We start from the raw sequence: 13,044 nt of genomic DNA, 5'->3' as shown, positions 1-13,044 counted from the left end.
TGAACAATCTCTAGAATCCCTGTGGGAGAATTGATTGAAGTTCATTTTATAACATCAATAATTTTTTAAAAGACAAAAAGCTTTTTAATTAGAGAAAAACTACATTTAATGTTGACAACCCTGCAAAGGCTGAGTCAAAGAGCTTGAGGTTTAATTCGGGAATCCCAGGATACAGCTTTGATTCTCAACTCTCCCTGCAACCTTGGACACATCTTTTCTTCTCTCTGGGCCTCTTGCCCTTATAGGAGGCGATTGAGCCCTGGGGTCTCTATACAGACCCTTCTGGTTCTCAATCACTTGTGATCCCATGGGTCACAGGCTCATCCCTTCTTGGGATCCACAAGGAAAACAATGTCTAAGGCTATCAGGTATCCCTTCCTCTTCCCGTGTTTGGCTGTTTCTGGAATAAAGAGGAATTTCCCATGGAAACTCTCAAGTTTCAGAACAAACTCAGAAGGATGCATCTGGAATCAAGTGAAGAAAAGAGAAGAAAATGGAGTTTGAATGACCTAATTGGTTCCCAGCTTGGAGGTCACAGGGGTTCTCCTGTCTCCAGAGGAGCTCCCCAGGCATGACAATAGGGATTTATCTCAGGACTGCAGCATGGAGGGTGTTGGAGACTCCTTGTCACATCTTTTTAGCCCAGCCCATAGAGAAGGGCCGCCCATTTCTGAGGTGTTAGCATTTGCTTGTTTAGATCCCTACAGTAATTCCCTTTGTTCTGGGCTCCTGGTTCCGAGAATGGCTAGTCTTCGTATCATTCTCATTTTCTCTTTTCTGTTTTTGTAATTATTACCATAGACATGTTCGGGGACGATGGCTGAATCAGATTGGGAGAGGGAAGCGACTGCCATTCCTCCCGACTAAATACTTGTGATCATGGTGATTTCTATGCCAGAAAAATATTGGAAGGCTCAGGCATTCTCTCTGGCTTAATTTCTGCCTTTGTAGTACCAACTGGCATACAGCAAGTGATTACTAAATGCTTGTTGCATGAATGAGCTCCCTCAGAGTGCCATTCCTTGGCAAAACCCCAATGGGGTCAGAAAGTAGAAGCCTTTGTATGATTTCTAGTCAATTTTACTGTTTGGATTCACTGCGCTGGGTGTATATTTTTCATAAATTAGATAGGGAAGAGACTTTGGAACTCTCTCATTTTACAAGTTGAGGCACATGATGGTGTAAGACTCAAATAAGATAATATGCATAAACGGCAAATTTATTTTAATTATTTATTATTTATTTTTAAAGTCCTATGTAATTATTATTAAGCAACAATAATAAGCATTTACATAGCACTAAATGGTTGGAAATTACTTCATATGTTAACTTATCTGGAATATTTAAGCTCTTTTTAACTTGTACAAGGTATAACTTACACAGCTGAGCTACCATCCTAATCCAATTCCTCTGACCCCCACTCTTTCTCATTCCATTGGTCCTACTTCCATTGCCTTTCAATTTTTCTTGTTCAGTTTAGTCATCAACCTTTTGTGATCCCATTTAGGACTTTCTTAGCAAAGATAGTGGGATGGTTTTCCATTTCCTTTTCCAACTCATTTTTACAGATGAGGCAACTGAATGAAGCAAAGAGGATTAAGCGACTTGCCCAGGGTCGCAGCTAAATGTGTGAGATTGGATTTTATCTCATGCTTTTCTGTCTCCAGCCCCTGCCCTGGGCCAACTAACTAACTCATTGAAAACCCTATTGAAAAGGACTTCATTTATACATATACATATAAATCCTTTTAAAACAGGAAGCCCAGGGCTCAGAGAGCTGACTTGGGAGTCAAAAAATTGGAGTTTGAATCTTACCCCACATTAACTGCATGACCCCTGGCAATGTTTACAAAATAGTGAGGGCAACAGCAACTTGTTTTATTTACACTGACCTGACACACACAGGAACTTGGGGAAGAGATTTTATTTCACTAGTAAACCTAAGGGCAGTACCAGAATATGGGTCTGGATCTGTGTGAGTCTTCTTCCCTCAGTTTCCCCTTCTTCACCCTTAGCTGGAGGTCACCAGGAGGAAATCTTTTATGAACTCTTAATTTAAAAGGTCACATATCAGGAGGCAGATTTATAGGTCATGACATTGATTGGGTGGCCTTTTTTAACCTTGCATCCAATTAAAGAGGAAAAACTTGATCCATTGACAAGTTAAGGGTTTCCTGGTTATTTTGTGATCATTTCCCCCCAATAGACACAAGATCTGATACTGGGATGACAGTTCTCTTGAGTTATGTACATAAAATTTAAGGCAAGAAGCCAAAGAAAGGAAGAGTGAAAAACAAAACATTACAACAAGAGGAGGGGTTCAGGGAATTCCTGGGGATAGTGCATAATCTTCTCTTGAACTCCTGTCCTCCTCTAATCTACCAGAAATCTTAATTGGAGACCTTAGTGTGAGGAAACTCAATGGACATAACAAGGCCAGGCCAGGGGGTCACAGATGTCTTTGAAGAGACAGGGCTGATGGGCAAGGGAAGGCAAGCTGCTTGCTGGACAGCTCCATTGTGAGAGCAAAGCTTGTCTAGGGTTGAAAGGACTGGCTGTGGTTCTTTCCAATTCTTCCCAGCTCCTTGGGACAGGAACATACTGCTGATGCCTTCAGTAGAATTGAAAAATCCCCCTTCCCCTTTTCTCCCATCTTTACTTTTAGATCCTTATTTTGCCCTACAAACGCAGCTGGCCTCCCTTCAGACTTTCATGTTTGAGCTGGAAAATCTTAGCTTTTCGAACTTTACCCCTTGGACTTTTGCTGGGGACTGGAGGGGACTCACTCAGGAGTGACTTATGGGGATCCAGGCAGAGTTTGGGGGGCATTTTCCATCTTTTACTCTTCCAATCCCTAGGAAGCTAAGCTATAAATGTGTTCCACAAGGTCACAAGGAAGAAAGAACCTGGGCAATTGGTCGTTTGAATTTGGTTAAGACTTTGGCAAAAATCTGGATTCTCTAAGATGGCTCTGCTGAATCTCAAATTCATCCTGAGGGTTCCTGTTCATAGTGGGAACGGTGCAAACAAGAACCTGTCTTTTCTAACCTCACCATCCGGTTCCATATGGAAGCCAAAGCAAACAAAAGAGGTGTTGGGAAGGGGTCATCTGAAAGCATGAAAGGCACGGAGGGCTTGTCCGTGGGTCAGACACAGTATAAGGATAAGGAAAGACTGGAGGAAGGAGAGATGAATGAGCTTAAGGTCCCTCCATTTTAAATTGGGTTGGAGGTAGGGAGGAAGTTAAAAAGATACACAAGGAGACATGTTCAAAGAGACAGGAATTAAGATTAGAGAATAGACCAAGAAAGAGGGACTTGCTGACAGTAAAGGGCAAGAGGGAAATGAAGACGGAAGCAAGGGAGATTTTCTTCACTTTAGGTATTCAGTGCCATTGAGAACTTAACCACCTCTGAACATAACAGCTTAGGAAGGGCTGCCTCTGAGAAGTCCCAGGATCCTTCCTAGACCTCTCAGCATAATGCTGGGGAGATCTCTCCCTCAACACAAAACCTGGCCCCCAAGACACTTCTCTCAGAGCCAAAGCTTTGGAGAGGAGTGGACTTAAGGTCCTGCCATGGATCACTGAGGCTATGGCTGCACCAAGATTCAAACCAAGCCAACTCTGTTGTAGCCAATCATTGCTCAGGAAAGGAGCTCAACAAAGAGAATTGGAAGGTGTAAAAGAAAACACAGGAACCCAAATTGTAAAATGCAAAATTAGATCTATTTTAAAGAGAAGAAATCGCCAACTAACCCTTTCTCCAGAACCAATGTCTGGGAGCCTCGAACTGTTTGCAGGATAACAAAATCAGAAGTCCACAAGATCGAGAAGGGACAATGACCTCAGGGACCTCATCCCGAAGAGCTGAAGCTCACAAGTCCATTGAGCTGGCCTCATTCAAACACAAAACATTTTCCAGGTTGCATTGGGATAAGGGAGATTTTGGAATAATCCCCTAAAGCCAATATTTACAGCTAAGATCACTCAAACAGAGAGCTCTGGGCCTAGAGTCCGATATTTATTTACTAGCTGTGTAATCCTGGGAAAGTCACTTCTCTGTCTCAGTTTCTCATCTGCAAAATGAGGATGACAATAGGTCCTACCGCTAAAGGTTGCTGCAAGATCCAAGTGAGAAATCTGTAAAGTGCTTAACACAGCTCTTGGCACATGATAAACACCGAACAAATGCTCGTTCCCCGTTTTCCTTCCTCCAGTCTTCTGTACAGGAGCCAGAGAAGAAGAGTTAAGGATTTAGGGTCCAATCCAAGAACAAAAAAACCACGTTTCAATCAGTATTGAAGCCCCTCTTTCCTCGCTCTAAATCTCAGTCCCTTCTCTGCTGTAGACCAAGTTGTTGACAGGGTAGTTGTGAAAGCTGGCGGTGTGACCATTCACGGGTTGGGCCTGAGTCTGGGGACCAAGTTCCATGCCGTGGACCATGTTGGAGCAAGTTGGGTAGGAGCCGAGGCCAGAGTTCACCTGCCTTGCCAGAGCCAAGTCTCCCACTGGAGCACCTCCTGCTTCTGGGAGGTGCCTGGGGAAGACGCCACTGCCATTAGCCAGGGCTCCCATGGTGGAAGTGAAGCTGGAGAAACACGGGCTGGCCTCCCTAGCTAGTAAGGAGGGCTTGGATTCAGTCCTGGTGCTGGCTGAGCCGAGCAGTTCTGGGGAGGGGGAGTCTGCGAGGCTGGGGTTCTCCACTGGATTTGTGAGGGTCCCAGAGCTACCGTCTTCAGACTTGGAGCCGGCTCCCTGTGTCCCCGTCCCATTGGAGTCTCCTCGTCTTTTCCTCTTTCTGCGGAAGTTTCCATGATCAAACATTTTCTCACAGTTTGGGTCCAAGATCCAGTAATTTCCTTTCCCTGCAGAACAGTAGATTTTTTTTTTTTTAAGATAAATTTAACCAGCTTCCCAGCAGATTAGCCCAGAACCTCTCAAGGAATGAATGGGAAGGGGCAGGCAGAGCCTGGAGCTCGGAATCAGAAAGTCCCGGATGCAAAACCTCCCGCTGACAATAGCTGTGTGACCCCAGGCCACTCTGGAGGAGCCTCACTTTCTCCCTTTCCCTAAAAGAAGCCTTACAGGCTGGTGGCCAGACCCAGGGCAGAATTTCTGTAAAGGGTCTGTAAATGCTGGCTCTACAGTGTGTGTGTGTGTGTGTGTGTGTGTGTGTGTGTGCGCGCACGGAGGGGGTGGAGGGTAACAGGCTCCTTAGAAAGGTCTCTCCCCTACCTACCCCATCACCTCTGCCATCCGCAGCTGACGTGTGGGAGCTCCCCATCTCCCTGCACGCTCATCCCACTCAAAGAACCTAACCCAACAAACGCTGTCCCTCCCGTTGCAGACGGGACCACAGCTCCAAGAAGGGAAGGGACTGGGCTGTGGGATTCCAGCGCTTGGGTTCAGAGTTGGAGGAGACCTCACTCAGAGGCCATCAGTGCAATAGCCTCATCTTCCAGGGGGGCAAGCTGCAGTCAGGGGGCTGGCTCACGGGGAGGAAGCAGGAGCGGAGCTCCCCTCGGAGGCCCCGCTCGGGCCTTTACTCGGACCTCTCCCCCCCCTGGCCCTGGGGACTAGCCCAGCCACGGAGGAACTTCTGACCTCAGGAGAGGACAGGCTGGGAACCCAGGTCGGGTCTGGGGGCGGGGGCCGCCCCCTCCTGCCTACCGGGGTCGTCGTCGTCGCGGGGCACCTTCTTGAAGCAGTCGTTGAGGGAGAGGTTGTGGCGAATGGAGTTCTGCCAGCCGGCCTTGCTCTTCTTGTAGAAGGGGAAGGTGCCCTCCACGTACTGGTAGATCTGGCTCAGGGTCAGCTTCTTGCCGGGCGCGTTCTCGATGGCCATGGCGATGAGCGCCGAGTACGAGTAGGGCGGCCGCATGATCTTCAGCAGCTCCTGCTGGTTGGACAGCGACAGCCAGGAGAGCTCCGCGGCGGCCGGCGGCCCCAGGCCGGGCGAAGGCGGAAGGAAGGGGCGCTGGCCGGGGCCGCCGAAGCCCGGCAGGTAGGAGGGCTGCCCCAGGCCCGGCCCATTGAGCCACAGGTACGGGTTGGCCCCCGCCCCGCCGTACTCGGGCAGCCCGAAGGCGGCGGAGGCCGCCGAGGGGACCCTCGACGGCCCGTGAGGATGCTGGGGCAGCGCCGGCTGGTAGAAGTTCAGGGGGTCCCCGTAGACCGTCAGATCCATCAGCTCGGGGCCGCCGGGCGCGTGTGGCTGGCCCGAGGGGCCCGGCGGGCTGGCCGACGGCTGTCCCGGCACTTTCATGACGGTCCCATAGAACCGGGCCCAGGTGGTCCTCCTAGTCGCAGCCTGCGCGAGCCGTGACCCGCCCAGAGCAGCAAAGACAGAGGAGCGGCCAGAGCACCGGGGCCCTCATCGGGTAGGCTCTTCCTGCCGCCCCGCCCCAGCCCAGTTCTGTGCTGTCCGGCCCAGCCCTCCCTAGGGGCTCAGATCCCTCCCCTCTCCTCCCTTTTTTTCCCCCCGCCCACCCCAGGGATAATCTCGGCCCTCCGGCCCCGCCCCCCAATTCCTGTTTCTCCCACCTTCGACCTCGGCCCTCAGGAGGCCACTTCCCAGCGCCGGCAGCCGCACTTCTCGGGAGGAGCGCCTTGACTCCCCCGGCCTGGTGAGCCTCCACCCCTCCCGTCTCGTGGACCGACTGCCCCGCTCCCGGCCCACTCCCCACCCTGCGCTGTCCGCCCCTATTTGCTCTCCTGCCTCTCTCCCGTTCCTCACACCCCAGACTCCCGGGTCAGAGACGTGGACGTGGGCGCCGCCGGGGACTTCCGAGGGGAGGGTGAGAAGGGCCCCCGCGCGGCAGGCCGGCCCGGCCTTAGAGCCAGCCAGGCAGTCACCGCCCTAGTTGGGCACTCGAACCCCCACTAAGTGTGGGAGCCTGAGGGGAAAAGGGATCTCCCAAAGAGATACGGGGGGGGGGGGGGGGGGCGGGGGGGGGGGGGCGGCTGGCCACATGTCACTTAGATCTGGGGGCTGGCCAGAATGGCTGTCAGGTCCCTCCTGACTCTGTGGTTCTAGATACTGAAGAAGTCGGTAATACCTGCCCTAAGTCACAGGCATTTGTGGGGAAGCAATGCCTCGGGAAAAGTCCCTTTGAATGAGGATCAGGTCATTATCTCCCCACTTGGTAGAGATGAGAAGCTGGCTCCTGAGAGGGCGAGTGGATTGCCCGCCAGAGGGTAGGGACTGGCATTCTGGGACTTCCTATGCATGCACAGGCCTCCATCACCAGAGATCCCACAGATCCCTTCTGGGAAGCCGTCACCGCCCTCTGCCCTCTGCCAGGGAAGCAGGTCCTCGCAGCCTGATCCGCGGAACAGATTCCAGACTCTTATGCACTCGAGTCTTTTCCAACCCTGACTCAGACGGTGAGCATCCATAGTGCCATTCTCAGAGGGTCACCAGTGGGAGCCAGTCAATCAATAAACATAGACCAAGCCCCTACCATGTGCCAGACCCTGATGCTAAGCGCTGGGGACACAAAAAGACAAAATGCAGCTCCTAACCTCAAGGAGCTCACAGTCTAGTGGGGAGGCTTACAAGGTACAAGCAATTGATCAACAAGCCACATATAGAATATAGGAAATAATTAACAGAGGGAAGGGATTAGCATCAAGGGGAGGTGAGAAAGGCTTTCTGTAGGAAGTCAGGTGTTAGCTGGTACATAAAAGAAGCCAGCAATCAGAGATAAGGAGGGGGGCGGGGGCTTGCTACTGACAAGACAGGCAATAAAAATAAGTGTCTTTTTCAGGGAATGGCAAGGAGGGCAGAATCACTGCATCAAAAGAGTCATAGGGGTGTGTGTGTGTGTAAAGTATAAGGACACTGGAAAAGGGGCGTGTATGGGGGGGGGCAGGTTATGAAAGGCTTTGAGCAAGCAGAGGACTTCTTAATTTTATCCTGGTGATCACAGGTTATTGAGTGGGAGACAACATGATCGGATATGTACTGTCAGAGAAAGGACCCTATCTGAGAAAAGTGACAGAAATAAGTAGCAAACCCTGGCAACAGATTGGATATGGGATTGTTGGGGGGCGGAGAAATGATAGTGAGGAGTTTAAGTTGACAACTACATTTCAAGTTTAGGGATATTGATAGGATAGTGGTACCCTGTCTTATAAGAGATTTTACAAGAAAATCAGAATAAGAATAAGAGCAAAATGAGGAATTAAGTGGATAATTTTAACTATTTTCAAAAGGTTTTGTACAAATAAAACAAATGTAGCCAAGATTAGAAGGAAAGAAAAAAAATGGAGAAAAACTTAGACAGTTTCTCAAATATATCTATATCTATCTGAAATATATAAAAAACTTTACAAAATTCATCCCCAACTGATAATCAAAGAACAGGCAATTTTCCAAAGGAAAAAATCAAGACAGTTTATAGTCATATAAAAAAGTTCCAAATCATTATTGATTAGAGAAATGCAAACTGAAGCAATACTGAGATAGTGTTTTAGGAGATCATCTTATATTTAATATCAGATTGACTAAAATGATTGAAGGAGAATCAACAAATGTAATGAATGTGGAACAACGTCCACTGTTGGTGGAACTGTGAAGTGATCCATTTTGGAGAGTCTCTGGAATGATGTCTAAAGAGTTATTGAACTACCTATATACCCTTTGATTCAGCAATACCGCTACTTGATTTATGTCCAAAAATAATTAGGGAAAAAGGAAAGAATCAATGTGTCCTAAAATGTTTACAGCAGCTCTCTTTGTGGTGGCAAAGAAGAACTGGAAATTGTGAGGATAATCATCAATTGGGTGCAGAAGTTGTGGTATATGATTTGCTATTCATATGATATATGGATAGATTTGCACAAAATAATGAAGAGCAAAATGAGCATAATCAAGAGAATACTGTATACAATAATTGCAGTATTATTTTAAGAACAACCTTGAGTGGCTAAGTCACTTTGACTATTATAAGTATCCAAGTTAACTCCAAAGGACCTATGAAGAAAGATGTTATCTGCATCCAGAGAAAGAATTGATAAAAGAGGTATGGTATGATTGCACACTCACATATATACATATATATGTACATACATATATTTGTGTCTAATAGTAACCATCTCTGGGAAGGGGGAAAGAAATAAAGGGGAAAAAAAGAATTGTACATGATAACTATTATATATTTAAAATGAAAAACAAATTGTACATAATAGATTTATTGTTTCATATGCAATCATTTTTTATTCTGTTATAATTATAAGACAAATTATTATATATGTTTTTTATGATCCAGCAAATGAAACTGAGAGGAAGAGGTCCATAGGAGAAAGGAAAGGGCTACTGGAAAATATCAGAGGCTGCAAGGAAATCAAGAAAAATGAAGACTGAGAAAAGGTCATTGGATTTGTCAAATGGATCAATGGTATCTTGAGAGAATAAAGAGAGTGAGAAGAGAGAAAGCAACAGCACCTCCTAGGCCCTGGGCTCTCTCTACATAATCTATGTAGTACTTAATGTGCTAAACTCTTTACAATTATCTTACTTAATCCTCACATAGAAAGTCTGTTCTATTATTATCCCCATTTTACAGATGAGGAAACTGAAGCAAACAGATTAAAGGACTTGCCTAGGTCACATTGCTAGTAAGCATCTGAGACCACATTTGACCTCAAGTCTTCCTTGCCTCTAGTCCCAGAACATTATCCATTGTGCCCCAACAGATCTGGCAGGGTCTCCCATAGTCCCATGTACACCAGCCAAGGTGGGTCCCCTAAATATAATTCAGGCTTCTTCCACAGCCCCCCTTCTTTCTCCCACCCCAAGTTGTTCAAGTAAAGGGAGGGAAATTGCTCAGGTCATGGGATTTAGAATAGAAAAGGACTTTAGAGATGCTTTGGTCCAATACATTCACTTTTAAAAAATTTTAACATTTTAAAGTTTTGAGTTTCAAATTCTATCTTCCATCCCTCACCTCCTTAAAATGGCATATAGGTTATACATGTGCAATCATAAAACACTTCCATATTAGTCATTTTGAATAAAAGAAAAAGTGAAAAATAAGATACTTTAGTCTATTCAATTATTAGATAATAAAATAATAAATAATTAAAAGGAGGCAAGTATAGAATTATGAGGGGTTATGATCCCGATTATATATTAATATATTACATATTCTCTAATATATTATTATCTATGACGTTATCCAAGAGAATAACTAAGGCATTCATTGCACAATATTGCTGTTGCTGAATCTGCTCTCTTAACTATAACACACCGATTTCAAAGAGGAAGATGCTGAGATGCAGAAAGAGAAGGAACTATTCCAAGCTTACAATTTCAGGATTCAAATCCAGAGCTCAAAGAAGAAAACGGACTCAGATAATACTGAAAATGTAGAATTTGATAGAAGCCAACTTGTGTTTTTCTCCAAGATGTTCATACTAGGCTGGACCATTAAGTGTCTGTAGTCAAGAATTTTTGGCCCTAAATCCTACCTTGGGACCAAGCTGACCACTGGTTACTTACTGCTCAGTGAACATCAGTTTCATCTTCTCAAAGGGGGAAATGAAGTTCCATTCAAGGTAGATCAGTTCTAAGGCCCTTCCCAGCTCCAATTATGTGATCCTGTGACCTTCCCGGGCCATTCCCCCCCACCCCACTCATGGAATTTCATTTCTATTTACTTTGTAAAGAGGTTATGTATACACAACAAATACCACTTTTCTTTTGGAGGAGGAGGGGTGGGAAGAACATTGGAAAATCCAATCAACCTCCGGATACTGTAGAAGTCAAAGACAGAATGGTTTGGGAGAAGTATTTAACAGCCATCTCAAGTGGATCACTGGGAAGTGCTTGGAAAAGTTTTGACTCTTCTTAAAAGACTATTCTTGCTTTTCCAATCAGAATTCCGTAATTTTTACATAACGCATACATAATTAAGTTTCATGAAAATATATCCAAGTTTTTTTTTTTTAAACAACTTCTGTTACTCTCTAGCAGAAAATAAAAGGCATCAAACTTGGGCATTTATTGGGTTCCAATTGAGTTGGGAGGAGGCTGCCAAGTGGGTGCAATAGTTCAGAAGTTAGTTTGGGATTACCTTTACTCTGTGTGCATATTCCTGTGTGTGTGTGTGTGTGTGTGTAGGGAGTGGGGACAGAGATATTCCTAGAAGGAAAAAACAGTTGGTTCTAAGACAATGGTAAATTGACTAGAGCTCTTAAGTCACTTGATGATCAGTTTCCTTACCTGCCAAATCCTCATCCGAATGATCCCAAAAGAATAAACCTTTTTCGATTGTTGTAGATAAGATGATGAAGGAAAAGTGATTTGAAACCTTTAATATGCCACCTAATTATCAGTTACTGCCAACCCTGTTACAGAATTTCATCACTGTCTACCCCAAGTTTTTCCCTACTTCAGCCCAAATCCAATTCAACCACGAAAATGATTTTCCTAAAGTTCAAGTCTGATCATTTCATCTCCTCTACCCAATAACAATAGCTCCCAATTACCTGCAAGGCCCAATACAAAGTCTTTGGTTTAGCATTTAACATCCTTTCTAACTTAGCTTCACTCCCTGTCTTTCCAGTCTGTTTGCATCTTACTCCCTCCCAAGTAGTCCTTAATTCAGTCATACTGTCTTCTCTGGTCCTTGAACAAGGTAGTTCATCTTTTGGCTTCCATGTTTTCTCTTCAATGCTTTTCTTATTTCCATTGTTTTGTTTCCCTGGCTTCCTTCAAATCTCAACTAAAATCTGACCTATAAAAACCTTTTCCTAACGCCTCTTAATTCTAATTGCCCCTTTTAGTGATTTACTATTTATCTAGGATGTGATACATATTTTATCTGCTTATTGTTTTTCCTGCTAGATTATGATTCCTTAAGGGCAGGAGTCTGTTTCTTGCCTCTCTTTGATAGAAAGTGCTTAATAGGGGTTTATCCACTGATTTTTGGGAGTTTGACTTAATGTCCATGTTTGCTGTTCCTTCTAGCTCTGTGACAGCATGGAATCTATGCTTTTATGTAAGTCATTGACAAATTGTTACATTGCATAGGACTAAGCATGGTTTCCTGGGGGTACTAGAGATATTCTTTCCCAGTTGGCATTCCCGTTAATGGAAAAAACAAGTTGGAATTGATTTGTTAATTCAATTCCTTTGAATTCTTCACTGGGAGTCTCCTCTTCCTCCCCTCATTTAGCATCCTTTTGCATATTATCTTCCCTCATTAGATTGTAAGTTCCTTCTTTTTCTATATTTGTAGCACAATGCCTGGGATACAGTAGATGTTTAATACATGTTTGTTGACCAGCAGAGTGATTATTCTCTTTGGGCTAACCATTCAATTTTGTTAAAATTAACCTTATAGGACTCTTCTATAGCCTGAATCTCTCCATGAGAATAATGGAATTTTATCAAATGCTTTTCTTAAGTCTAACTAAATGGTATATGCAATATTCTCAGATCTACTGATATCCCTGTCAAAAAAGGAAAGAAAAATCTTGGGTCATCCATTCTTGAAGAAGCTCTTTCTTGGCTGTCATTGCTTCCTTTTCTGGACATCCACTAATTATCTCTTTAATAAAATGTTCTAAAAATTTGCCAGAAATTGAAGGTAAATTCATTAATCTTAGTTTTGATTTCTAAAAACTTGAGACAAATCTGTGGTCCTCTGATTTTGCACTATTTCAATAACCATTAATAGTGGTTTCATAATCACATCTTTCCTTTTAAGACCCTGGAAGTCACTAATGTAGCCTAAAAATTTAAAGACATCCAGAGTTGGTGGTACTACCTTTCTGTCTTCCTATTTCCCTACTTATCTTGAGTACTTCTTAACAGCCATTTTTATTCAGTCCTTTCCAATTCATTATCTTTTCTGTGATTATTGTTATTTAGTCTTGTCTGACTCTTCTCAGTGTCTTGGCAGAGATGTTGGATGGATCTGCCATTTCCTCCTCCAGTGGATTAAGGTGACTTGCCAAGGTCACACAGCTAGTGAATGTCTGAGTTCAAATTTGAACTCGTCTTCTTTTTTTTATTAACGCTTTTTATTTTTCAA

The 13,044-nt window shown here is 44.8% G+C and overlaps 1 protein-coding gene across 1 annotated transcript; it reads right to left on the bottom strand.

Moving 5' to 3' along the window:
- Nucleotides 1-1,547: 1,547 nt before the first annotated feature.
- Nucleotides 1,548-6,497, bottom strand: FOXI2 (forkhead box I2). The gene is made up of 2 exons (XM_031957025.1): nucleotides 5,672-6,497; nucleotides 1,548-4,866 (listed from the first exon to the last, which is right to left on the bottom strand). The coding sequence occupies exons 1-2, from the start codon at nucleotides 6,264-6,266 to the stop codon at nucleotides 4,322-4,324; spliced, it is 1,140 nt and encodes a 379-aa protein (XP_031812885.1). The 5' UTR covers nucleotides 6,267-6,497; the 3' UTR covers nucleotides 1,548-4,321.
- Nucleotides 6,498-13,044: the final 6,547 nt, after the last annotated feature.

Source organism: Sarcophilus harrisii, chromosome 2 (genome assembly GCF_902635505.1).
Source record: "Sarcophilus harrisii chromosome 2, mSarHar1.11, whole genome shotgun sequence".
Taxonomy (NCBI): Eukaryota; Metazoa; Chordata; class Mammalia; order Dasyuromorphia; family Dasyuridae; genus Sarcophilus; species Sarcophilus harrisii.
This window is presented reverse-complemented; position numbering and strand designations above follow the sequence as displayed.